Here is a 25863-nt window from a genome sequence, read left to right as displayed (position 1 = left end):
GTTTCTATTTTCTTTACCTGAGCACTATTTCGTTGCCTTTTACCACAAGCTTAGCGTGGCTGCAGGCCAATTCTTTTAACACCCAGACCTGCACTGGGCGTAAAAAATTGAGATGATAAATTTATAATTTAAAACGATAGATGCATCAGAAATATGGAACATCATAGCCGGGGGCTAGGCAATCTGCCCACAGAGCAACTGGGTTGTGTGTCCGAGGTGGTGGAATGGGGTACCCCTGGAGTGTTACATGCTTGGGTTGCCAGGCTATAATAAGGAAAACCTGACCGTTTGCTTGCTTAAAATTCATTACCTTTCATGGGTAAATTATTTAGCAATCCATCCAATCCACAATATGCGATTGACCTATATCTTTTCAAAGTATCATTTACAGTGGGCGTATATAGCAGTATACACGATTTAATTTTTTTCATAATATATGTTTATGAAAAAGATTATTAATCGATTTCAAATTGATAGGATTTCAATCAAGGTTTTTTTAATGTTTAATGCTATATTTTGTTTAACATCGTTTGACAATCGGATAACGTCACGTAAAATCATTAACATTTTCCCGACTTTGCAGTAATTTTGCATTTTCTGAGAAGACTGGCTGCAGCGTCTGGAGTGAATTTCGAACGTTCGACTCTATTTCGGAGCTTGTTGGAACTTAAAGTTGGAGTCCCAGCATATGTTCCAAAGGGATAGTTTGTCCTGTTAAAGCAGTGTCAGTCGTCACATTGTAAGCGAGTAAAACCAGTAAGTGGCAAGTTCGATGGGTTGTAAATATGGTCATACGAGAAATGCGAATGAAAATACGTTGTCTCATCTGTGAGATAGAAAATTAATATCGGTGAAATAAAATGTGATGACGACCTTTATAACATTTTATGATAGTAACTAACACTGAACATACCCTTGAAAAATGAAAGATTTTGAAAATCCTTCTTTCAGAATACGACCAAGTAGTCGCTTAACTCAGAGTATTAAGAAATAATAGATGCTGATCATATTTTTTGCCCGCTATAATATGGGTTATGTATTAGAAGCTAACGACATTTGTCGTTACAATATTATTATTATTTATATTTATACAATACTGAGATGTTGAAACAAGATCATTCTTTTTTCTCTCATTGATTAGCATTTAGGCATCAAATGATGGACGGAGCTGAAATTGGTATAGAATTAGATACACATTTGTAAATATATTTTGACTTTATTATTGATTAAAAATAACGAAAACACGATAATTCAATCAACAGAATAGACAACATTTACAGTACATATCACAAGTAATCATTTATGATTATTTTTACCCAACAATAACTCACAAGCGTACGATAGCACTAGATTCACTCACACACATACATGTAGCAAAGTGGAAGTGTTTAAAAAAATTGATTTTACAAAAGTGTCACTGCAAAAGATTTCAAGCATCGTTTTGAAATTGTAAAAAAGGAGATAGAATATTCTAGCCATTTATGTTCAATAAAAAAAATGAAGGCACGACTCGTTTTCTAAAATCAATGATTCGGAATACTTATATTATTTTGATTTTCCTTACATTGCTGAAACAGGCACTTTGCATTCGTTTGACAATTCAACTACAGGCATACATATTTTTTTTACAATACCAGTAAATAATTGCTAAACATCATCATTTGATAAAAGACACGTTATACATGTAAATACTACGGACGGATTGCATGAATATTAATAACTATGAAATATAGCTTTTGTAAATATTGGACTGGACAAGGCACACGTATGAAGTACATTCATGAACTCGCAATTTTTTCAAAAAACATAGTATTTGAAATATCGTCCATTCATAGTTTTTTTAAGGTTAGTAGTGTAGATATTTTATTCAAAATGGGTTTCCATAAACCAGCCATATTAGTATGCCATAACGGGATTGTACAGTAATAACTTTAGTTTGCTACAAAGACATGAAATACACATTTCATGCTAAGACAGATTTAGTCAAATTCTAAAACAATCATAAAAAATAAGGATATACGGTTAAACCATGTTCTATGATATGATACTGGATTTGTGTATCTTTAATGAAATGTAACATGTATAATTATGACTTGTACAAACGCTCAAAATACAGTCAACAACTATTTTATTTTTCCATGCAATGTGGTCATGTGGATAAGACTATTGACCTTATGAAAGACCACGTCTGTAATCTAAGGAATGTTTAACACAGTTTTTGTCAGAAATTATGATGGAAGGTGCGAAAAACAAAAAAAACAATTTGAGGCTTCTATAACATTATGACTGTTTACGTATTGACTTGGTTAAGACAAAGCGCGTGTATTGTATCAACCTTTACTTTTGTTAGCAGTCTTAACATGTCTGCAAATAACTTTGCAATTTTCATGACGTTTTCTTGGGTCTTATGCATATTTGTTTAATTGTTTGTGCATGACGGGAAAGTGACGTCATATCAGATAAGATAATTAATACGGCAATGGCGGATAGCATAACGATTCCAAATACACCAATATTTCTAGCAGACGGACGACTATCCTTTGCACTTATCTTTTTATTTAAGATGGCAGAAACATTTGTCTTGTCCACCGTTAAGATCTTTTCTAGTTCTTTTATCTTAGGTTGTAACCATTCAACTATTTCGTCATAGGTCATATTAGTAACGTTATGAGATGCCCAGTAGTCAACTTTCGCTTTGTAGTCACATGAGCAGGGACACATACCTGAAAAATTGAATTATATTTAGTCAAATTTAGACAATCGTTTAAGTAATTACAAACGTTTGGCATGGAAAAGAAATCTGTGATTTGTTGTTAAATGATATTATCTCTCGGTTTGAAATGAACTCAACAAATGTTTTACACTATAGCGTATACAAGAACAGGTATACAAAATATGAAAAAAAAATGAGTTGATCATGATGAAATTTGAAATAGCCATAAAACTTTCTATAGTTCATTGAAGACAGAGAAGACAATATCATGACAATATTCATAACATAAAGGACCTCCCAACCGGTTTTAAGAAATGTACATTGATAACAATAGGGGATATATTGCCATGCTTCAGACGAGCAACTCAAAACAAGAAACAATACCTGTATAGGATAAAGTACCCATTTATGGGTTATGGGGCAATCGGACATGGGAATTGTGGATCATGATCGTTTTTTTTTTTCAACGTGACATAGTTTTCCTTCCTCTTTCGTCTACATTAGACCTCTTTTGATTTCTGCTAGGGTCTTGGTTATCTTTATTACTCTTTAACATTTTATGCAATAGTTTTAGACTGAAAGGTATATGAAAGGTGTTTGCACACATAAACTTTGCAAAAAATATGTCATTTTGAAGATTTTTTACCAACATGATACTAACATTTTATACAATAGTTTTGGGCCATTTTGTAAATTAAAAGTGTTTGCACCCATTCAATTTGCAGAAATATGTCATTTTGTGACATTAAAATGGACAAATTTAACATTTTAAACAATAATATAAGACCTTTATTGAAATTAAAAACACATACATTTGCAGAAAAATCTTATTTTGTAGAATTGGAACTGGAATTTATGTGTCACATCCACCCACGTGATACTAATATTGCAATTTTTAATATTTTAAACAATAATATCAGACGTTTTAGGAAATTTAAAGTGTTAGCTCTCATTCAAATTCCAGAAATATATCATTTTAAAGAATTTTGACTAAAATATTTGAGATGCAGCCGTTCACATGATACTAGAGTTAGCAAATTTACCAATTTTATACAATCATTTTAAACAATTATGAACATTTAAATTGATTAGTTGTGCTCATACAATTAGCCAAAAATATGTGATTATTAAGAATTTAGACTGAAATACAGTGTCACAGTCACCCAATAAAAGTGTTCCAATGATAAATTAGATGGTATCGCATTAAGCACATCTGCTATATTAGTAGAAAATTTGGTACATTTTATCAGCATTTTGAATTTATAAGAATGCTTCTTTTTAAGGTTTATAATACAAAAGTTAATAAATGGACATGCAACAAATTTCCAATCGCTGCACTTTTACGTCTCCTTTTTTAAATCATCATCATTATCATGATTATTGTCATGCAGCTTGGAGTTGCGATAAACTAAACACAATTCAAGTTTCGCGTGATATATATATATATATATATATATATATATATATATATATATATATTGATTGATTAAAACTACAGCACAGAACTTTGCGCATCACGTAATGTTAATGTCTCATGTCTATGGTAAAACATTTACTTCTCCTTAACTTTGGGTCATTGGACAACGTGGAATGGAGAGATGCAATTTGGCTATGGGGAAATGGAGCATTGGCCAGTTTTGGAATGAGGAATGGGGCAATTGGGAAGTTTATCCCATACAGGGACTGTACAGCTGTCATGATAATTATAATTTCCAACCTAAGTGTATACCAATGATTTGAATCAAATATGGCAAGAAAGATAATTCGATCGGCAAAATGGATGCAATATAAACAATAAATTCCAGCATTTATTTAAATCAAATGAACCATAAATAGTGTACAAAAATCGTTACCAACCTCATTTTTGGAAGAGTAATAAAAGGAACCAATGTTATAGCGGTAATCAAAAGAATATAATCCAGGGACAAAGACCAGACATGGAAAACAGACACACACAACAAAGAACATAAAGTAACTAAAATCATACATACAAAGTAACAAAAGTAAATGAGCAATCGGAAACCACTAAAAACTGAGAGCATGGACCAGGTGCACCGGTAAGGTAAGCGTCCTCTGCTTTTCTAGAAACACCCGCCGAGTTGCTCATAAAAAGTCAAGTCCGGGGTAGACAAACGAGGAGAGGTAAACCATAACCCGTTGAATAAATCAGTTTTCATGATGCTGATGGATACATCATAACGATCCACGAGTTCATGATGACGACATAAAACTTCTGTAGTGATGACTTCAATCTTGTAGCAATAGTATTTACTTCCTCTTCTATGTATATAACGAATATCCTTTACATGTTAAGTCACATTGCTTCCGATAAAAGTAGTTATATAATAATAATGGAAATATTACCTAAAATTTATTTTGGAAGTACTTTCTTCAATCAAACTTAATATTATATCATTAGTGATTTATCTACTTCTATTCCACTTTTGAATTGTAAATAGGTTTGAGTATATTCCTTACCAGTAGAAGTATCATTAACAGTTAACAGTATCCCGTTGCTAGTAACGGCTTCTAATATATTTTCTGCATGGCAGAAATATTCACCACTGTCTGACGTCTGTAGATTAGTAATTGTTAGTGTTGGTGACGGTAACGGAGCTATCGATATACGCTGATTTGGCGCCATGTTTGTAGAAACACTCAAAGCACTTTTCGTCCAGTAGTAGCTTGTAATAGCTGGTGAAGCCGTTATGTTACAGTAAAATACTGCAGTGTCTGTTTTGTTCAATGATAAGGAATTCGGTGACGTTTCTATTACAGGTGGTCCTGAAATTACAACCCAAAATAATATGTTCATTAGAGAATAATTTAATGTTGTTTAAAACTCTGCTAATTAGTCGAAAATATTCAGTTTATTTGATGTATATATCTTTGTCCATTAAATTCTCCGCAGGTACAAATTTTAGAATTGGATTGTATACGACAACGCTTCTCTAGTTGCACAATCATTTCCTGTATGCTGGGCGTCAAACAAATTTGAGTACAACTGCATTGTAAATGCTGTGAATTTTTTTTATCACCTAATGTTTTGGAAACAATAATGAGAACAATTACAAATTAAGAAAGGTACCAAAGCATATTTTGGTTGCACCGTTTGTGTTTTTCAGACTATTGCAGTATTATCAGGAAACACTTTTTTTGTTTACGTGAATAGGTAGATTTGGTATTGTAATCATAACATTTTGTAACTTATTTAGCGTCATGGGTTATGCTCAGAGTTTTACCTGTTTTCATCTATGTATTTAATATATCATATATCTTATAAATACTTCATTCCTTTATTTGCAAATGGTGGAACTCTCGGTGATGGATTTTGCTTCCTATTTCGATAGTTTTGATTTTGAGTACTTCTCGTAAACAATTAAATTTTGGAGTTAGATCTGTCTATGTATTTGATTCTAATGACCTGATGGGTTGTCAGTTGCATTTGAAATATTTTAACACGTTATACAGCATGATTTATCGCTTCGCCCATAGTTATACATATATGTGTGTATACTATCTTTTCTAGGTTGTAATAGACTGTAAGACTGCAACTGAATGTTAGTTGTTTTCTTAACATTTTTAAACGTATTGTAGCTACAGTCTATTAATGCAAATTGTAAAGTTATAAAGCAATATTTGAGAGAAATGGTATTAATATATATATATATATAATCAACTACACCCCAACTCTAGAATCGGTGCGAGATTGCAAATTTGGTCGCTCCCTCACCGGGATTCGAACCCCTTCTCTTCGCTGACATCTATGGCAACACCGCCTGCACTAAGTCCAACGCTCTACACCACTCGGCCAACTTGGCTATAAAGAAATATAGCTTTTGTTAACCGTGTGATACTTCCGGGTAAGTAAATGTAAAGCGCAAACAGAAGCACATGATGTCACTGAATAGGACAACCTCTGATGGTATCGAGTAAGACATATATATATATATATATATATATATATATATATATATATATATATATATATATATATATATTGCTTCGCAAATTTGACAGTTCTAACATCGTTTGGAATTTTTCTGACCCTTTTATATATATAAACGATTTTAGAACTGTCAAATTTGCGAAGCAAATTTTTGGTCGTTCCCTCCGCGGGACTCGAACTCGTACATCTATGGCAACACCGCCTGCACTAAGTCCAGCGCCCCAGACCACTCAGCCAGCAGATAGACTATATAAAAATATAGCTTTCGCTGGCCGGGTCATTCATCCTCGTAGGATTAATCTAGGACTATAACTTAGTACACGATGTATGGTAGTACAGGACAGTTCATCTAGGTGTTATTATGTAGGATAGAGGATCAAATTAATGATGCATGTCACAACAAAGCAATATTATACAACGTCTCAGAATGTGACGACTCTATTCGCTACACTGCTCCATCGGATCAAATTGATACAGGGAATATCTCAGAATGTGACGACTCTATTCGCTACACTGCTCCATCGGATCAAATTGATACAGGGAAAATATATATATATATATATTGGTCGTTCCCTCCGCGGGACTCGAACCCATACCGCTGTGACATCCATGGCACCACCGCCTGCACAAAGTCCAGTGCCCTAGATGACTCGGCCAGCTAGGCTATATAAAAATATAGCTTTCGCTGGCCGGGTCATTCCTCCTCGTAGGATTAATCTAGAGCTGTAACTTAGTACACGATGTATGGTAGTACGGGACAGATATAGTTCCGACCGTTAAAACATATGGGAACATATTTTCAATGTTTTGCTCCACTGAAAGACAGCTTTTAAAAAGAGGAACACAAACAAACGACATAGTATTTGTACGGTTTGTTTACTGGAAGTTAAATACTTAATTAATTATTTTAAAATAATACAAGAATATACAATATACTCTGTAGTGTTCTTACCTCCTGTAACATTTAAAACAATACTAATAGAACCAAAAATGTCAAGAGAATTAGTTGCATTACAAGAGTAGTGTCCAGAGTCTCCAAACACAACGCCAGTTATATTAAAGTAATGGTACTGTATTTGTTCGTCAATATTGTATCTAGTTACTGCTCCAGAAGACGTTAACCATGTCACATCTTTGATCGGGATGACACTATTTATATTGCAGAGCAGGTTGACATCATCTCCATAGACAGCGTTATACACTGCTTGAGCAGTGAGTAATGGTGGATCTGAAGTTATACAAAACTTTACACTTTGATTTAGTCTTTAAATAAATATGCAAACATACTTTTATACACGTATTTGTTTTTAAATGGATTTAGATAGTGTACACCTATTTAAATTCCTCGTTAAATATAAATTATGTAAGGAAGTTCAAGTTTTATTTTCAAAACATTTTGTCCGTTTGCTCTCAGTCGCCATATAAGTAAATTCGCTTACATTGACCTTTGCCCTTTAAAAGAAAGAAAGATGTGCTTCAATAAACTCTATTACTATACCGATAGATTTTTTTCTAATGTTAACTATATTTTCTTTAGTTGAAATATTACAGTTGATTTAACGAATATGATTGCGCACATCATAAATATACTTTGCTATACATTGTTGCTAATACACCAGTGTCTGTTGGATTTGCTCATAAAAAGTCAAGTCCGGGGTAACTGATAGAAGACGAGAAAATTATGACACGTTAAACAAATCGAGTTCATGATGAGAAGCCATAAAACCTCTGTAGTGATGACTTCAAAACTACATAACCCTGTTTCAGAAGCCTAATTGTAAGAAGTCTAGCACAGAAAAAAAAGCGAAGTTACGGCATATGTAGGTCCTGAAGGAATGGTATCACAAACTAAAGGAAAGTTGACGGAATAAAAAGTCATCACGTTTGTGGTATAGTTTGGTCAATAGTTTTCCTTTTCCATCGATCTTTAAGTGTAGGTAAAGATATAAGACTGACCTCACGGTGTCTATAGCATGGTTTATCTTCATCTCTTTGGGGAGTAGATTGTATTTTAGATTGTTTAACGATAAAACTAAACTCTCAGTCAAATACTATGCACAGTTGACAGAATTAATTGTAGTATTATACTTTTTATATGAACATTCAAGGTGTCTTCTCATTTACAGCTTTCATGATATTTAAAATAAAATAAGAAAAATAATATAATAGTTACCATCACATTTACTTGGGTTAGGTGAACTTTTATTCGGCAATGTACAAGTATCTGAAAATAATTGTAGAATTAAAAAGCAATTAACCAATTATAAAGTTGTTTTTTTTTTATTAAATAAAAACAAAGGTTCATCAGTTGATACTCTTTTTAAACTAGAAAATTTAGATGTCCTGCATTCCGCAACGAAAAAAATGCATTTAGAAATATATTTATTATACAACAGTTTCATAATATTTCCGTCCACAATTCTTGATGCCAAAATGATGTGTGTGAGCGTCATAGATTTTGACTTTTGATCGAATCTTAAACACTCTTTATCCATTGTAAATGTTGCTTCTTATTATGTCTTAAGCTTAGGCGTTAATGAAATAAACTATGACGCCCATAAAGCATGGAGGTGCGTGTAAGAAAAATTTATAATTCTAATTTGTAACTCACATTTTTGAAAATCTATCTCTACAATATTTTGTTTCTTTAAATCACGAGACTTACCTGCATAAAATGCAGTTATTTTAACTTCCGTTATGTCTGTCGACTGTGGAAGATTGCCACCTACAGTTAAGGAAAATAATGTATAAAGTGCCACCAACTTGCCACGTCTTTATTTGACAGTGACAAATATCTGTTGTCCAATTTTAAAAAAATTCAATCGCCTTATTTCATCTATCTGTCTAAATAAATATGAAGCAGAAGAAGGAAAATCAGTTAAATTTCCTGTTCGGATTGAAATTTATGAATACATTTCATTCGAATTTTACCCGTTGTTGATAAATTGTATCATATAATAAATGATGTTGAACTAGTCCAAATATTTATAACGAGTTTATGCAGACGTTTTATTCATTATGAATATAAAGTGTATGCGATAAGTTCAGAAAGGCCATGAACGTACAATTGTAAGGACTAATATACGGGTTCCTAAAGGTAGGGTAAAAGCGAAGTTACCGAACCGATAAAATCTAGGCACTAGTCAAAAGGAATAATCCAAAAGGAAAGTCCGTATAACAAATTGCTATATTAGGGTAAAACATATCCAACATGTTCCTCAGCAGTCACATTAAAAAAAAAACTTTAGTTAGTGTGCTCACATACCCCACGCGATTCCATGTTGGATAACTCCGGACTGTAATTTCTTTGTGTTTTAATTAATCCAAAGTAAACATCATCGAAGCGGAACAAAACGTACACTTGACCTGTAACTTATCATGGTGAACCTACATGTATATACCAAATATCATGTCATAATCTGCAAGCATTCAGGAAAAAGTCCGAAACGATTATTTCTGTAAATTTAGCTTAGTTCAAGGCCCGTTATTTCAGTAAAAATCATCGGAGCGAAACCAAACACAAACTTATCCTGTAGCTTACTTGTCATTGTGAATGTATATACTATATATCTGGAAGCGTTTTATAAAAAAGTCCAGAAAACTATTATTTCTGTAATTTTGCTAAGTTCAAGGCCCGTAATTTTGGTAAAAATCATCAGACCGGAACTTGACCTGTAACTTATAGTGGTGAACGTACATACTAAAAATCATGTCATTATCTGCAAGCGTTTAAAAAAGTCCGGAAAACTGAAGATGGACTGACTGACGGACGGACGGGCCAAAACATTATACCCCTGCAACTTCATTGCATAGCTTATAATAAACAATTTAAACTTTTCTTTCTTTTCAATAATAAGGAAGCGACCATTGGATTTTTATGGGATAGGAAGAAATGTTTTACTCTCGAAATTTGTCGCTGTAATTTTGTTTACGATTTATAAAAAAAAACGACATTTTTCTATTTTGGTTCTTTGTCAAACTGCTTGTCCTTAAATTTTCCAGCGTATGAACATTCCCCTTTATTTATTATAATCATAGCTCCTCCAAACAAGAATAAAATTTGTATTCCCTTAAATTTTAATTAATTACCAGAAATATCAAACCCAGAAGTAAATTCTGCAAAATAAGGCACTCCGTTTTTTGAACGTGGCTTCATTAATCCAACATACATTGTTGTACCGTCGTTGTTAGTAACTTTGAGTTCAAAACCATCCGCTGTACTAAAATAAATGCAATTAATATATACCCGACTTTTAATGATATAAAAATCCCAAGGTCGGGATAAGCTTGTGTGATCAATATATGTTTTAAAGGAATCGGAGGAGGCTGTTTGTTGATTTTTATGTTTATCATGGACCTTTCTTTGAGAGTTTTTAAATTTAAACAAGTACTATCTTTAAAAAATTTGTTCTTTTTACTTATAATTTTCATCAGGAAATAACGCAATGCACGCAGTTTCAATTTGCTTTCTCGAACCCCACTAAGTTATCAGTATTTGGCAATTCTGGAAACAGAATGTTGATCAGGTGACTTGCGTTTCCATTGAAGAGCGTCTTTAAGGTCAAAGGGTAAAAAGCGAATCTATACCGACTGCGTCGGAAAAAGAACTGATACGATAAAACACATTAAATGCACCGGATATAACCTAATTCCAACATAGTATCTTCAAAACGTCTTCAACAAAAGCTTTTTAAATAGCTCTAAAAGGCACGCACAGCAAAAAAGCAACCGTAACAGAACAAAAACAATGCCTTTAAATTAAACAAAGAAGTAATATAACTACACAAAGACACTTTAATGACCAATATCTCCTGACGACTGTGGGCAAGTGCATGAAGTCTGCAGTTTGGTTAAACTAGTTGTCTAAGACTTCAACCATCCACTTTAATGTAAGATCAAAAATGAACTGCAACAATGTGAAAACCAACCAATCAAAATAATTTATTTAAGCTTTAAACACATAAATAAATTGAAAAAAGTGTTTTATATAAATAAAAATTGTTGAGATTTAAAAAAGTAATCATTGTTTCATGATTTAGCACAAATGTTATTCTATAGTAATTTATGCTTATTTTATTATATTTATTTATCCAAAGAGTGATTGACAATTTCTCTCAAAAATATTTAAAAAATAACTAAGTTTACCTAGTGCAAAACGTTGGACAAGTTATCTCGATCCCGTTGCATATTGCCTGGAAACTTAAAACTTTTAGATGCGGCACATTTTTGTCCTCGTAAAAATACTTACTTTTTTTACCATAATAAGGCATTTTGAAGTTTTGGATGGAAAATCATTTACTATGGCAACAACGAATTTCACATGGATTTGAAATCCAAACAATTAGAATCGGCGTGTCACTTTCATCCTGGAATTCAAGTAAATTTCATCCAGATTGGTGCATTTTGAAATTTAGGTGAGTAAATGGGTTGCCATGACACCGGGCAACATTTTGATTCCGGTTGTTTTGCATAATCTTGTTTGGCAAATCTAACTCTACCACTGTACCAAATTTCAAGGTCAAGTTCAGTCAATCTGCACCATGAAAACTGATTTATTCAACGTGTTATAGGTATCCTGTCCTCGTTTGTCTGCCCTGGACTTGACTTTAAACGAGTAATTCGGCGGGTGTTTCTAGAAAAGCAAAGGACGCTCACCCTACCGGTGCACCTGGTCCATGCTCCCAGTTTTTAGTGGAGTCCGAGTTGCTCATTTGCTATTGTTACTTTGTATGTATTATTTTAGTTACTTCACGTTCTTTGTTGTGTATGTTTTTTTCCATGTCTGGTCTTTGGCCCTTGATAACCGCTATAACATTGGTTCCCTTGATTATTCCTATACCTAGGTTTCCAAGAAATTGCAATGTCTTTCATTTTGCAGCCATTTCAAAATGGCCGCCTGTTCGGAGTTCATATTAAATTCAAATACTGCCAATGGAAAGGTGATTCATGGTGTAGAAAAATCAGACGATGCTATTATGGTTTACATACTCTTTTTTTATGTGACAGTAGTTCTTTCGGTTTTAAGATCTGTACTTTGAGAAAACTTCATTTAACCTCCCACTAAAATATGTCAAATCGAAAACAGTAACTCTTTTAAAGTGCTTATATCATGTACAATCTATATAAATTTTATCTCAAAAGCGAAACACCCAAATAAAAAACGTAGACTGGTGATGTGATGTATAACGGTTTTTGAACAAGATTTAAAACTGTTTCTGTGGGTATTTGACATGCATGAATCAACTGTGTCTGATTTTTTTAAACCCTTCCGAGGGTATCATATATGTGTGCAAAGGTTCGAAAGAATTGACCTTTCGGTTTCTAAAAATTTGTCCGGATCAGTTCATTGAATAGAGGACGGAAGATGACGGAATAAAATTAATTACGTTTGCGGACCATTATAATAAACGGAGTAATTAAAGCTTCTATACTTCCAGTGATATGATTGTCGATTCTCTTTCAAGCACACCTATATCTGGATGTTAACCTTCATTTAATTTTTAAATTAAAAGCCAATGAACAATAAAGGAGGCATAGTGCGTACGAATGACTCCCTTTGCTAACATCGGACAATAATTTAATTTAATTGTTTATTTCTCATCTGGGCAAGATAGGTCGTTTGCAATAAACCAACTTGGTACTGTGACCTTCTGCTTTGTCGGAGATTTTTGTAGGGTAAATTCTGTTTCGAAATCTGACCAGTATCCAATTCTTAGAAATGACGACTACATTTATAGAATTGGTAATGCAAAATTTGTCAGTATTTTTGACATATTTAATAGCAGTCTCTATAAAAATCGGACAGGAGGTGATTCATGAATGTAAAAACCCACCGAATTCAGTTTTATTTCTTGTTAAGAAACCGTTACAGATCACATAACCAGTCTTAGTTTTTCATTTGGGTGTTACGCTTTTGAGATAAATTGTGCATGAAATAAGCATTTTGCAAGTTATCGTTCTTGATTTGGTTGATTTTAGTGGGAGATTAAAGTGAAGTTTTCTCAAAAAACAAATCTAAATACAGAAAGGACTACTGTTACATAAAAATATGGGATATGTAGACCATCATCTAATTCATTGGTTTTTCTACACCATGAATCACCTTTCCATAGGCGGTGTCTGATTTTTATATGGACTGATACTTAAAAGGCATTGACACAACTTCTGAGGTTTCTGCTTTTGTTACATCAGCACCACTTTAATTATCAATAATGTTATTAAAAATCTGCATTATTGTTATGTTTACATGGATGATTTAATTGTAAGTAGTGATAGCTGATCTGTACACATGAAACATTTAGAAGGTACGTTTGATAAGTTACCAACTGCTAATTTTACTGTTAATCTCGGAGAAAAGTGAATTTTGTATAGCTATATTTGACTACATAGGGCATACTTTAGGCCAGGGCCAAGTAAAACCTCTAATGGCTAGAGTAGAACCAATAATTATTGTTCAACTCTCTATATTTTAGATTTTTGGGTATGATTGGTTTCTACAGAAATTTTCTTCAAATTTTGCAACTGTTGTTGAACTTTATACACAACTCTAAATTTCTGTGGAGTGACAAATGTTAGATAGCTTTTGAAAATAGTAAATCAGTTTTAATCAGTAGTCCAGTCTTCATCACACCGGATTACGAAAAACCTTTCAAAATTGCTGTCGATGCTTATTATGCTGGAGTAGGAGCTGTGCTATAGCAGGAGACTCCTGATATGATTGTCAAACAAATTTCTTTTTTTTTTTCTTAAATTTGATCGGGAAAAAGTATCTACTTCAATCCAGTCAGCTTTACAGTGTTTTGATGTTCATTTAAGTTTCACTAGGCATTCAATTTTGGTTTTAACAAGTAACAAACCTCTTATATTCATAAATAGAATGCAAAATAAAAATCAGAGACTGACCAGTTAATAATTCAAGAATATGACATATCAAAGGAATATTTTCTACGGAGTGACACATCAAGCAAATAATATACCTGATGCATTATCTAGGACTTTAACTGATAATTTCATTTTATATGTATATAGTATTTGTTGTATGTTGAAACAGTTATCATCGCATTCAAAGTTTCTTTTAATGGGATTGGGGGGGGGGGTATATAAGGACGCTGTGAATTTTACATTTGTTTTGTTACAATTATAACATAATTCGGCCTTATCTGTTTAAACTTTATTGCTAAATATAGAAATGGTATATTTGTAAACATGTTATTAAAATAGAATTTTCCAGTATTTGTAAACAAACAAATATTTGTTAATTTGACTCATTAATGATTCATTGTTTTATGAATTATTCTAAAACTTTCTTAGTATTTAGATATATTTTTATATAAATACTGGGCATCTGACAAGCAAATTAATCTAATCAACTGAATCTAATTTACTGATGTATATCTGAAAGCTGTTTTGTGAGTACATTCATTCTTTAATACTTGACTTCTAATTACACCTTTACAATGTGGATTAAGTGCTTAAAATTACATTGGAATCTGTGCCGGACCTTTTATACTAAAATAACATTGTACTCTGTGCTGGACTTTTAATATTGAAATTTGATTTGGGTTCGTGCTGTATAACAGAATTCAAAATTGGACATCGAAATTTTGATTGAGTATCGAAGTTTCCAGACTTATATATATTGATACGTATCTTTCGTAATTGTTACTACTGTAAATTGTATTTATTTAGCCTAATTGAAATTACCTTTACTATTGTAATAACACTGGACTTTGGGATTCGTGATATATAACATAATTCAAAGTTGGTCATTGAAAAATAGGCCGAGTATTTCCAGACTCTACATTGATAATTATCTTTTGTAATTATAAATACTGTAAATTGTTATACATTACTTATTTAGTTTAGTTAAAATAATTGAAATTGTCTCTAGTTGGCTGAATCTTTCTAAGAGGCCATTTCTGACCTTGACGTTTAGTTTTAACAAGAGCTGTATTCAATATCGATGTCATGCTTAATAACCATCCTCTCTTCCTTTGATCAATTTTGTTCAAGCAAAATTCATGTCTGATATATTTTGCGGTGTACTTTTTGAATAAATGATGATCATTATATTTTTCCATGTTTCCAATTGAAAGCTATGATAAAAGGTTCAATTCTACATGTTTGAGGTTAATTCAGACAATAAATTGGAATATAGTTTTAGAGATTGGACTTGTTATTTGTAAAGCTGTATACGTTCTGAGGACAAATTGAAAAAAAAATTGTTTAAAAATGGAAGGACAAAACCTGCGTTCTTTGTGTTCCTAAATAAAAGAAACAACCCGCGTTCTATAGTGCCATAACCCGCAGCTTTTAGTGTCTAATTCTCCTTCCCCATCGGTATGAAAACCTGTGAAGTACTCTTACAAGTGCATTTGAAAGGATGATTTTGTAATTGATTACTGAGTATAGATTTTAGCAGATGCATTGCTCAATATAATTTAAAAAATCGATATCATTGATAGAGAAATAACCCGATGAAGTCAAAACTTCGAAATCTTTTCTGGCCGTTTCGAACATCCAGGGCTGCTACAGATTCATTATCGACTAATACTACTGGAAATATGGCATAAACCAAGCCCAATAATTCCCCAGTAGGTGTGCCACGTCACGTATCCTATATCAAACATTCATGATGCATGGTGGTGAAAACAGGACTCAGAAATGGAAAATCGGGGGAAAAAAGTACGATTAGGATATGTCCTCAACTAAGACAAACAAGTACCAAATTCCTTTCCGGCGTTTTTAATTTTATTTAAGTAAATCTATCTGTCGACTATAAGCAGCATACGATAATCGTACTTAGAAAAACGGACATGTTCAAATAGAGTAATTAAGGGAACCAAGATTCTAGCGGAGATCGAAAGAAAGCAATCCAGGGACAAAGACCAAACATGGAAAATAGACATACACAACAAAGAACATTAAGTAACTAAAATAATACATACTAAGTAATAAAAGCAAATGAGCAACTCGGACTACACTAAAAACTTCGAGCATGGACCAGGTGCACCGGTAAGGTAAGCGTCCTCTGTTTTTCTAGAACACCCGCCGAGTACTCATAAACAGTCAAGTCCGGGGTAGACGAAAGAGGAAAGGAAAACTGACACGAGGAACAAATCAATTTTTATAGTGCAGATGGATACACCGAAACGATCCAAATTACGCAAAAATAATCATAAAAGCAATCAGAGTAGATATTACAAATGTAAACATCAATTTTAATAAAATGAACGAATTACCAATCAAATTTTCTTGTCCATTAAGGAATAAAACGGGTTTATTTCAATTAAATATACATAATTTAATAAATGTAACCAGCTATACTTTTTTTCTTCTTTTTATAGCATTTATGAGTACAGAATAAAAATTTACAACACACACTTTAAATGAATTTTGCATGTTTGAAGCAGTTTAATGATATTGGAAATATGTGAAGAATTTTGGAAAGCTCTAATGGAAAAAAGTCATCTAATTTTGCCATTGATAAAACGCAATTCAATATAATTGTTGTATTAAAATAGAACTAAGCTGTTAGGATCTTAATGCTCATAAAGGTAGGAACCAGTCAATTCCATTGCTATAGTTCAATGCTATTTTCATAATTCTAACCATTGACTTTATCAATAATGGGGTGCTATAAGGCAATAAAATTGGCTTAACAGCATTATACATCATATCTTATAGATATGATATCACTACATTTCCCATGGTAACGATTAAGCCATAAGACAACCATATTGACCTCTAGATGGGGTCAAAGGTAAATATTTAGAACACATTGAAATGACCACTGGTAATTGAAAAACAGCTTACTGATCATTTATTAGGTTCTAACATAATTTAAATATTTTTGACAGTTAGCAGATATATATACAGAACTCAACATCAATTTAAAAAAAATCCAAGAGCCATGCACTTTTTGGATCAAATTTCAGATATCGCTTCAATATAAAACCAACCTAATATTTTGTTTTCAGTTTAATTATACACAAACAAATTACTCTTTGCCGAATTTCATGTTCGTTAACAACTAAAGCCATGTTTAATTTTCATATAAATGTAAAAATAATTTTTACCCTCCCCCTTTCTTAATTTGTTTGTTAAAAACATGTTTTTATAAAAATCATCATCCAACCTATTATTGACTTTCTTCTATATCGAACAAGTAGAGTACAGACTAAAACCATCTGTTTTAGCTCACCTGGCCGTAGGCCATGTGAGCTATTGCCATCACTAATCGTCCGTTGTCATCGTCGTCATCATCAACTATTATTCAAACATCTTATCTCAAACTATTGAATGGATTCAGATGAAACTTAGCATGATTGTTCCTTTGGGTATCCTGTACCAAATGATCCCCGTGCAGGTCCGGGTGTCAAAAGAATAGGCCTGCAGCAGCGCTAAGCTTGTTGTAAAAGGCGACTAAATAGTGCTCAGAACCCTAGCCGGGGGCTAGGGCGCTCTGCCCACAGAGCAACTGGGATGTGTGCCCCAAGTGGTGGAATGGGGTACCCCTGGCGTGTTACATGCTGGGGTTTTCAGGCTATAATACGGAAAAACTGACCGCAAACCATAGTGGTGCACCGTGTTGGGAAAGATGCCACGTTCCTCGCACGTTAAAGAACCCTACTGTGGTATTCTTCCGGAGTAGCAACCATAGGGCTCCGCCACAGGAGGCTAAATTGCCCGACCCAACCCACCTCTCCCTATTTCAAGTGGCAATCAAAATTTGTCGACCCTATTGTCCTTGTGTCCCATCCCTTTTTCAATTCATCATCATTTCATGCTCATTTTGTCATCCATTTCATGTTCATCGTCTGAATATAGCTGAAATATTGCTGCTCGGACGTTAAACCCCAACAATCAATCAATCATGCACCAAATGATGTTGATCCGTGCAAAAACATGGCCGCTGTTACTAAAAATAAAACATAGGTGTCAGCCAGCAGCTTTTGCATATGTGTCCAAAACCGTAGGGTTCCACAAAATTCTGAATGGAGTAAAAGTGTTCAGCATGTTGAGATCAATCTGTAGTCTCAATTTGGTGAAAACCTGTTGACCCATGTTGGAGTTATTGCCCTTGTTAGACTTTTTTTTTGCTGTTTTTTATGTTATTACGTTCAAATATCTTCTCATCAGAAACTTCTGTACAGAAGTGAATGAATGTTGCTATGATTGTTTCTTAGGGTAGCTTCCACAAAATGATTGTTTGGATTAATGATCCGTGAAAAATCATGAGGGTTGTTACTAAAAATAGAACATAGGTATTAGACAGCTGTTTATTTTGTATACATCTCCAAAAACGTACGGAGGTTTAACCAAATATGTATACGAGTAAAAGTGTTCAACATGATGAGATCTATCTGTGGTCTAATTTTGGTGAAAATCGGACATTTATTTGTTTGAGTTATTTCCCACTTTGGTCGTTTTTTGCTGTTTTTGATGATATTACTATAAAAAAATCTCCTCAGAAACTATTGTACAGATTTGAATGAAAGTTGTTATGATTGTTTCTTAGTATACCCTGCACAAAATGACCGTTTGGATGTTGGTCCCTGAAAAAAATACGGCTCCCGAAATTTTTTTTGTCGTTGTTGTTCACGTGTACAACCTTACGAATCTTCTTCTCTGAAACCAATTGCAACAAACTTTAATGACATATTTGTGGGTATTCTTCACAATCTGATCATTTAAAATTGTTCATCGGTAAAAAAAACTCGTCCGTCATTACAAAAAATAGAACATAGGGGTCAAAATGCATTGTTTTGCTATTTTATTCAACTATAGAAACATAATGAAGAGTAAAGCTACTCATAATGTAAAGATGATATTCTAAATAGACTGGCAATAATGAAATTATTTTTAAGTGATCATTTTGCGACCATTTTCATCAGTTGCTCGGACTCCAATTATTTTTAGTTTCTTTAGGAAACATTGTGTTCTTAGTTGAATGATGATGACGAAAGTTTGTTCTTGGGGGCCAATTTGTATACTTGCTTAGTTTTGAACGATATTTGGTTTATATAGTAAACATGGTCTCTTGAGTTGAATGGTGACGATGAAAATGTTGTATAGCCGTGTTTTAGCATCATTTTGTATTCCTCTTCAGCAAATGTATACTGGGCTAATGCCTCCTCAGACCCGTTGGAATAATTGGCCATAAAGGGACCCCTGCCTATTTTTTTTCCAGAGGTTCTAAAAACACTTTGAACGTATTTTCAACATTTTCAGTGCCTTAGGTACTCAGTTGAACTTACAACATTCATCAGTTAATCCTCTTTTTCTGCATTTTGTTTGTCAAACATGGTTACCACGATTGATATATTGATACTTCGTAAATAGGGCATGGTTTTCCAGGTCAACGATTCAGGCTTTTGGAGAGCCTCTTGTTTTCATTAAATATAAAACATGAAATGATTTGTAAACATCATTTTTTGATATCGTATATTTTCTGCAAGAAATGGGACTGATATTTCATGAATCCTAATTTTCTTCTTGTTTTTAATCATCACACATTTATGACATAAATATATGAAAATAATGTAATAATTAAAAAAATATATATATATTTTGGGTAGAGTTTAAAGCAGCTTCAAATCAAAATAGTTTCTGAAAAATTGAGTTACCTCTCCAGATTTTTTTTCTACATTTTTCATAAATCTTCATAATTTAGAAAAAAAATAACCTAAAAGTTTGATTTTTTAAATTCTAATTGATCTATGAGAATTCTGCATAACTGTCAAAAAATATTTAAAATATTAGGACCTTAATGATTTGTAAGCTGTTGACCATTACAATGTATTCAAAATATAGATCTTTGATATCATTTGGAGATTAAGAAGATTGTCCTATGGCTAAATCGTTATCATGGAAAAAGTAGCGTTGTAATGTCTAAGTATATACAAGATATAAGATAAATTGCTAGTAGCCACATTCATGGCCTTTTAACATCTCATTCTTTCAATTTAAGGGCGTAATTCCACACATGTTCTCAGACTTGCATGTCAGCATAAAAGAAATAGCAGTGGAAATTGCTTTGTTTTCACAAATCAATCGGTGTATTCAGAGGGTAAGGCCGTATTTTGAGTAAAATTATTTTTGCGTACGCTTCAAGTTCTCATTGCTTGAAATATGGTTTTTAACATCAGCTAAAGACGTATCTATTTGAACATTACCATAGAGGTACAGCTCTTGCTTTATACGCTTTCTTATATTGAATTAAGTGTGCAGACAGCAAGCATAAAGACAACTTAATGATAAATAAAAATACTTACTCGGTATGGACTGTATAAGGGGTTGGTAAGGAATTTGGATATTCGTAAAGTATATCACTATCGAAGATATGATTCAGATCTTTAGAGACAATTTTAAATTGAAGCAGCCATACACCGGAAGGTCTCACCAGAAACAATCTAGTCTGGAAAATGAAATAAAATTATAACCTCGAAATTCTATGTAGTAGTATAACGGGAAAAAGAAAATTGTAAATTGTAGTGGAAGGAATGTAAACAATTCAATGGAGATTAATGAAACGCTTTACTTTTCCTATATAGCTTCAATCCAACGTCGTTGTGTCTACACATGTAAAAACTCTTTGTAAATGTTGCATTATGACACCTTGTTGTCATGATGATTATAAATTTGTATGAAGCATAGTAATAGATTGTTAAAATACTTACAAATTTTGGACAAGGGTAACTACTAGGGTCATAACTGTCAATTATATTACTTCGGAAAAAATCATTTGTGTTTGTTTCAGTTCCACATGACACAGAGCTTAAATTCCACAAGTTATAGAGACCTATCGTTGTTCCATTGAATATCCGTAAAAGTTCAAGTGGTTGATCTGAAAAAAAGTGACAAATCAGACTATAAATAAGCAATTCATGATTGCCATATAATACGCGTATTGAATTCGTTTCATTTACAATGTATTAGAAAATTATAGATATTTATTCATATCCAGTCATCGTATTCAATAATTAAAATCCTATAATCATGAAATATTGTTTGGGATGAACAAGATGTACAACCCAACCGAAGTTACTAAATGAGCTAGGAAATCAATAACAAATAATGTTTTGGACACCAAAATAACAACAAGCTATTCGTACAAAGCCAAGGAGCCATGATTCCGTTATCAATCTTGTAAGTTTGCTCACAAATGTTTCAGGTGTTTTGGAGACCACCCATTGTCAAACTGTAAGAAGAGGTGAGAATTTATATGGTCTTGGTGTGTCATTAATAAATGTTGATATGGTTGAAAAATCTCTTGGTGCTTATCCAATAAAAAATTAGCAAATGAAATTATAATGTGATTAAAGTTTGGTTTTAAACTGCATTACTCTGGGCCTCGTCTGCCATTAATGAGCAAAACTGAAAAAAGTGTTATTGAAAATGTACAATTTTTCTGAGATAAGATAAATAAAGAGAGCAGCAGGCAGAATTGCTCGTCCTTTTGATTTACCTCCATTCCCAACTTCTCCAGAGTTTCTCCCATTTTCTTAACACCATAATATCTCGCATTCACAAAATAACTATCTTAATGACTTTATTGATGAGCAGATATGTAAAGTAAAATATGCAAGTATTGACGACGCTGTGTCTATGATCAAACGATTTGGGTATTAGAGGAAAACTTCCTAAAACTGATATAAAAATAATTTCCGTTTATTGAGAGTTGCCCCTGCTGACTTTGACCTATTAGGTTTCAGTTTTGAAGACCATTTTTATTTTGATCGTTACATACTACAGGGAGCTTCTATTAACTGTTCACTCTTTGAGAAATTTTTCTCTGCACTTCATTGGACTACTGTAGATTTGTCAAAAATCGAAAACATTCTCCATTACTTATATGATTTTTTATTTTGAGGTGAATCCCATTCTAATGTATGTCAGATTACACTAGACAAATTCAGAGATTTCTGTTTGTCATGGGGCGTTCCTTTAGCAGAAGACAAATCAGTAGAACCAACTGAGATTTCAATATTTTTAGGGGTTGAATTTGATACAATAAATATGCAGATGCGACTGCAAGAAGACAAGCTGAACAATATCCGTCAGTCATTGCTTATGTTTATAAAGTCTAAAAAAAGTCACATTGAGAGAGTCACAGTCCTTGATAGGCTCTTTAAATTTTGCTTGTCAGGTAATTGATCCAGGTAGAGCTTTTTGCAGACGTATGATTGACGCAACTTGTCAAGCTAAGCTCCCACATCACAAAATGCGGGTTACTAATGAAATGCGTGAAGATTTGAAAGTTTGGATTTCCTTTTTGGACAGTTACAATGGCATCACTGTCATGCTTAACGATGTTGATATTATTGAGCTGTTCACTGACAGTGCGAGCGGAGAGACAGAGGCTTCGGAATATATTTTGTCGGAAAATGGGTTCAAAAGAGTAATCAAGGGAACCAAGGTTATAGCGGTAATCAAAAGAATGTAATCCGGGGACAAAGACCAGACATGGAAAACAGACATACACAACAAAGAACATAAAGTAACTAAAATCATACATACAAAGTAACAAAAGTAAATGAGCAACTCGGACTTCAAAGCTGCTGGCCAAGGCAATGGTTTGATGATGGTTTTTTTTATCGGATAATACATTTTTAGAGTTATTCCCAGTGGTAGTCGCTTTATCCATTTGAGATGCTGACCTTAAAAACCAGAAAATTGTCTTTAAAATCGAGCCCCGTGCAGGTCCGGGTTTAAAAGAATAGGCCTGCAGCAGCACTAAGCTTGTCGTAAAAAGCGACTAAATAGTGCTCAGAAACCTAGCCAGGGGCTAGGCGCTCTGCCCACAGAGCAACTGGGATGTGTGCCCGAGATGGTGGAATGGGGTACCCCTGGCGTGTTACATGCTGGGGTTGTCAGGCTATAATACGGAAAACCTGACCGCAAACCATAGTGGTGCACCGTGTTGGGAAAGATGCCACGTTCCTCGCACGTTAAAGAACCCTGCTGTGATATTCGATACGAGTAGGAATCTTTGCGCTACGCCACATGAGGCTAAATTGCCCGACCCTACCCATCCCTCCCTTTTTCTGGTGGTAATCTAAATTTGTCGACCCTGTTGCCCTTGTGTCCCATCCCTTTTTTCATCATTTCATGTTCATTTTATCATCCACTTCATGTTCATCGTCTGAATATAGCTGAAATATTGCTGCTCGGACGTTAAACCCCAACAAACAAACAAACAAACTTTAAAATCGACAATGAAGCAGTTGTGACAATTAAAAACAAAAAGTCGTTAAAATCAAAAAGAGTGATGTCCCTTGTGAGAAAGCTTGTTTTCTGTACCCTGCAGTTTAATATTTTACTGAAAGCTGTTCACATTAGGGGCAAGCTTAATAATTTGGCTGATTCTTTATCACATTGTGATTTTCAGCGGTTTCACCATCTATGCTCCACAGCAGATGCAGCGAGAACAGAAATACCAAAGCATGTTTGGAAGATTTAGATACTGAAGTAAATGTTTTAGTTGATAGATTCATGGCATGCAACACTTGGAAAACTTAAGAAGCCGCTATTGAATCCTTTAATTCATTTCGTATTTCGTATAGCCTCTCTAATGTTTCGCCCACCCCAGGGTCTGATATGTTACAGTATATTGCACTTCTTTCTATATGAAGTAATGCCTTTTCGACGGTCATACCTATATAAGTGGGATCCGTACTTACCATAAATATAAAGGTTTACATGACAATTTTCAGTCATTCCTATTAAAGATTTAAAAGAAAACAAAAACTCCTAAATCTGATATCCGTATGCCCATATCAGTTGACTTACTTATTCTCCAAGGTATGCAACTCTAGTTATGAATCTGCTTTATTTTCTTCTGCTTTTAGTTTATGTTTTTTTTGGCTTGCTCCGAGAAGGCGAGATTGCAACTAACAATAAGTACAATGTTGGCAGCCATATCATCCATGTGTCAGATACTGGTTTCTCACGCTCAGATCAAGAGGTCATTTACCTTTCCATAAAGAGATCCAAAACGGACCAAATCGGTACTTCCACATCATCAAATAGACAAGGCTATCTGCCCCATCACATTGCTAAAAATTTTCTTGCAATTCAGCAATTCTCATTTGAATAAATATCTGTTCATTCATTACGATGGAACAAGTTTAACCCGTTATCAATTTTCGTCTATCTTACAAAAAGCATTGTCTTTTTGCTGTATTGTAGGGCATTTCAAGTCCCATTCTTTTAGAAGACCAAAAGATTAAGCATTGATGATGAAACACTAAAAAATTGGGGCCGCTGGTCCTCAAATGCCTATACTAAATACATTCGATTGACTTTTTGAATTCTACCTTTTAAATATGACTCATTAATGGTCTTATAATTTTCTCATATATTTTATCATTGTGGTTTGAAGGTTCTAAGAATATTTGGTTTGTTGGTTCCTCTATCATCCACTGGGCTGACAAAGAAGCTGTAGCAATAATTGGGGGATCCAACCTTGGCCTTCAAAGACAAGGATTAAGGGCCACTTGGCTTAGTGAAAAGGATATGAGGTGGGCCCATTTTAGGAAAGTTATGGATTAATCTAAGCCGGCTTCCTCTTCCAAATTACTTACTTATACAGTTAGGATCCAATGATTTAGGTGTTATATCCTCTCAGAAGTTATTGAAAGACATTGAATGTGACTTATTACGATTTCATGCACTTTACCCAAATATGGTTATAATATGGTCTGATATACTTATGAGAAGGTACTATCATCATGCAGAGGTAGATGAGAATGCTTTGTTAGGAAAAAACTTTGTACCGTTTTGACGGAACACACTTGTCAATGCTGGGTAATGAAATTTATTTGAATAACTTACAAGGTGCGCTTGAAAGGTTTATTGGTCCTCTTGTATTTCCACCTTTGTAATCCTTTGATATATATATTATTAGAGGCAGAGATATAAACGTTTTTGTTTGGCAGTGAGTGAGTTACTATCACTTATTTGGTTTTCCTACAGAGTATTGTGGTCTCATCTGAATGTACCAGGTGAACCGGGTTCCTGAATTGTTCCTCCTAGTTTGGATATCAGGCGTTCTTTTTTGTTAGTAAGTGTGTAGCACACCAAAGAGTTCTTGGGGGAATATTTGAAACGTATTTAGGTCGATAGTCTCTCCATTGTGTTTTTTTTTACGTAGGGGATTTTGGTTTTTAGTGACGCCTAGTAAAACACAGGCAAGCCA

General features: G+C 33.6%; 1 protein-coding gene and 1 pseudogene across 4 annotated transcripts in view; one reads left to right on the top strand and one right to left on the bottom strand.

The window, feature by feature from the left end:
• Positions 1-1199: 1199 nt before the first annotated feature.
• The window catches only part of LOC148625042 (uncharacterized), a 67990-nt gene continuing 43326 nt past the window's right edge, over positions 1200-25863 (bottom strand). For all 4 annotated transcript variants that reach the window (XM_088568234.1, XM_088568236.1, XM_088568235.1 and 1 more), the window contains 8 exons: positions 21344-21510; positions 20939-21081; positions 10752-10882; positions 9328-9387; positions 8836-8886; positions 7615-7890; positions 5192-5497; positions 1200-2723 (listed from right to left, as the gene is read on the bottom strand). In XM_088568234.1, the coding sequence (XP_088424360.1) occupies positions 2386-2723; positions 5192-5497; positions 7615-7890; positions 8836-8886; positions 9328-9387; positions 10752-10882; positions 20939-21081; positions 21344-21510 (1472 nt within the window). In that variant the 3' untranslated portion in view covers positions 1200-2385. The remainder of the gene's footprint in view (positions 2724-5191; positions 5498-7614; positions 7891-8835; positions 8887-9327; positions 9388-10751; positions 10883-20938; positions 21082-21343; positions 21511-25863) is intronic.
• On the top strand, positions 24999-25776 carry LOC148625043 (uncharacterized; annotated as a pseudogene).

The sequence above is a fragment of the Perna viridis genome, chromosome 2 (genome assembly GCF_037379345.1).
Source record: "Perna viridis isolate PV_CMFRI_1.1 ecotype Kerala chromosome 2, ASM3737934v1, whole genome shotgun sequence".
Taxonomy (NCBI): domain Eukaryota; kingdom Metazoa; phylum Mollusca; class Bivalvia; order Mytilida; family Mytilidae; genus Perna; species Perna viridis.
Note: the sequence above shows the minus strand (reverse complement) of the source record. Positions and strands in the feature narration are given on the sequence as shown.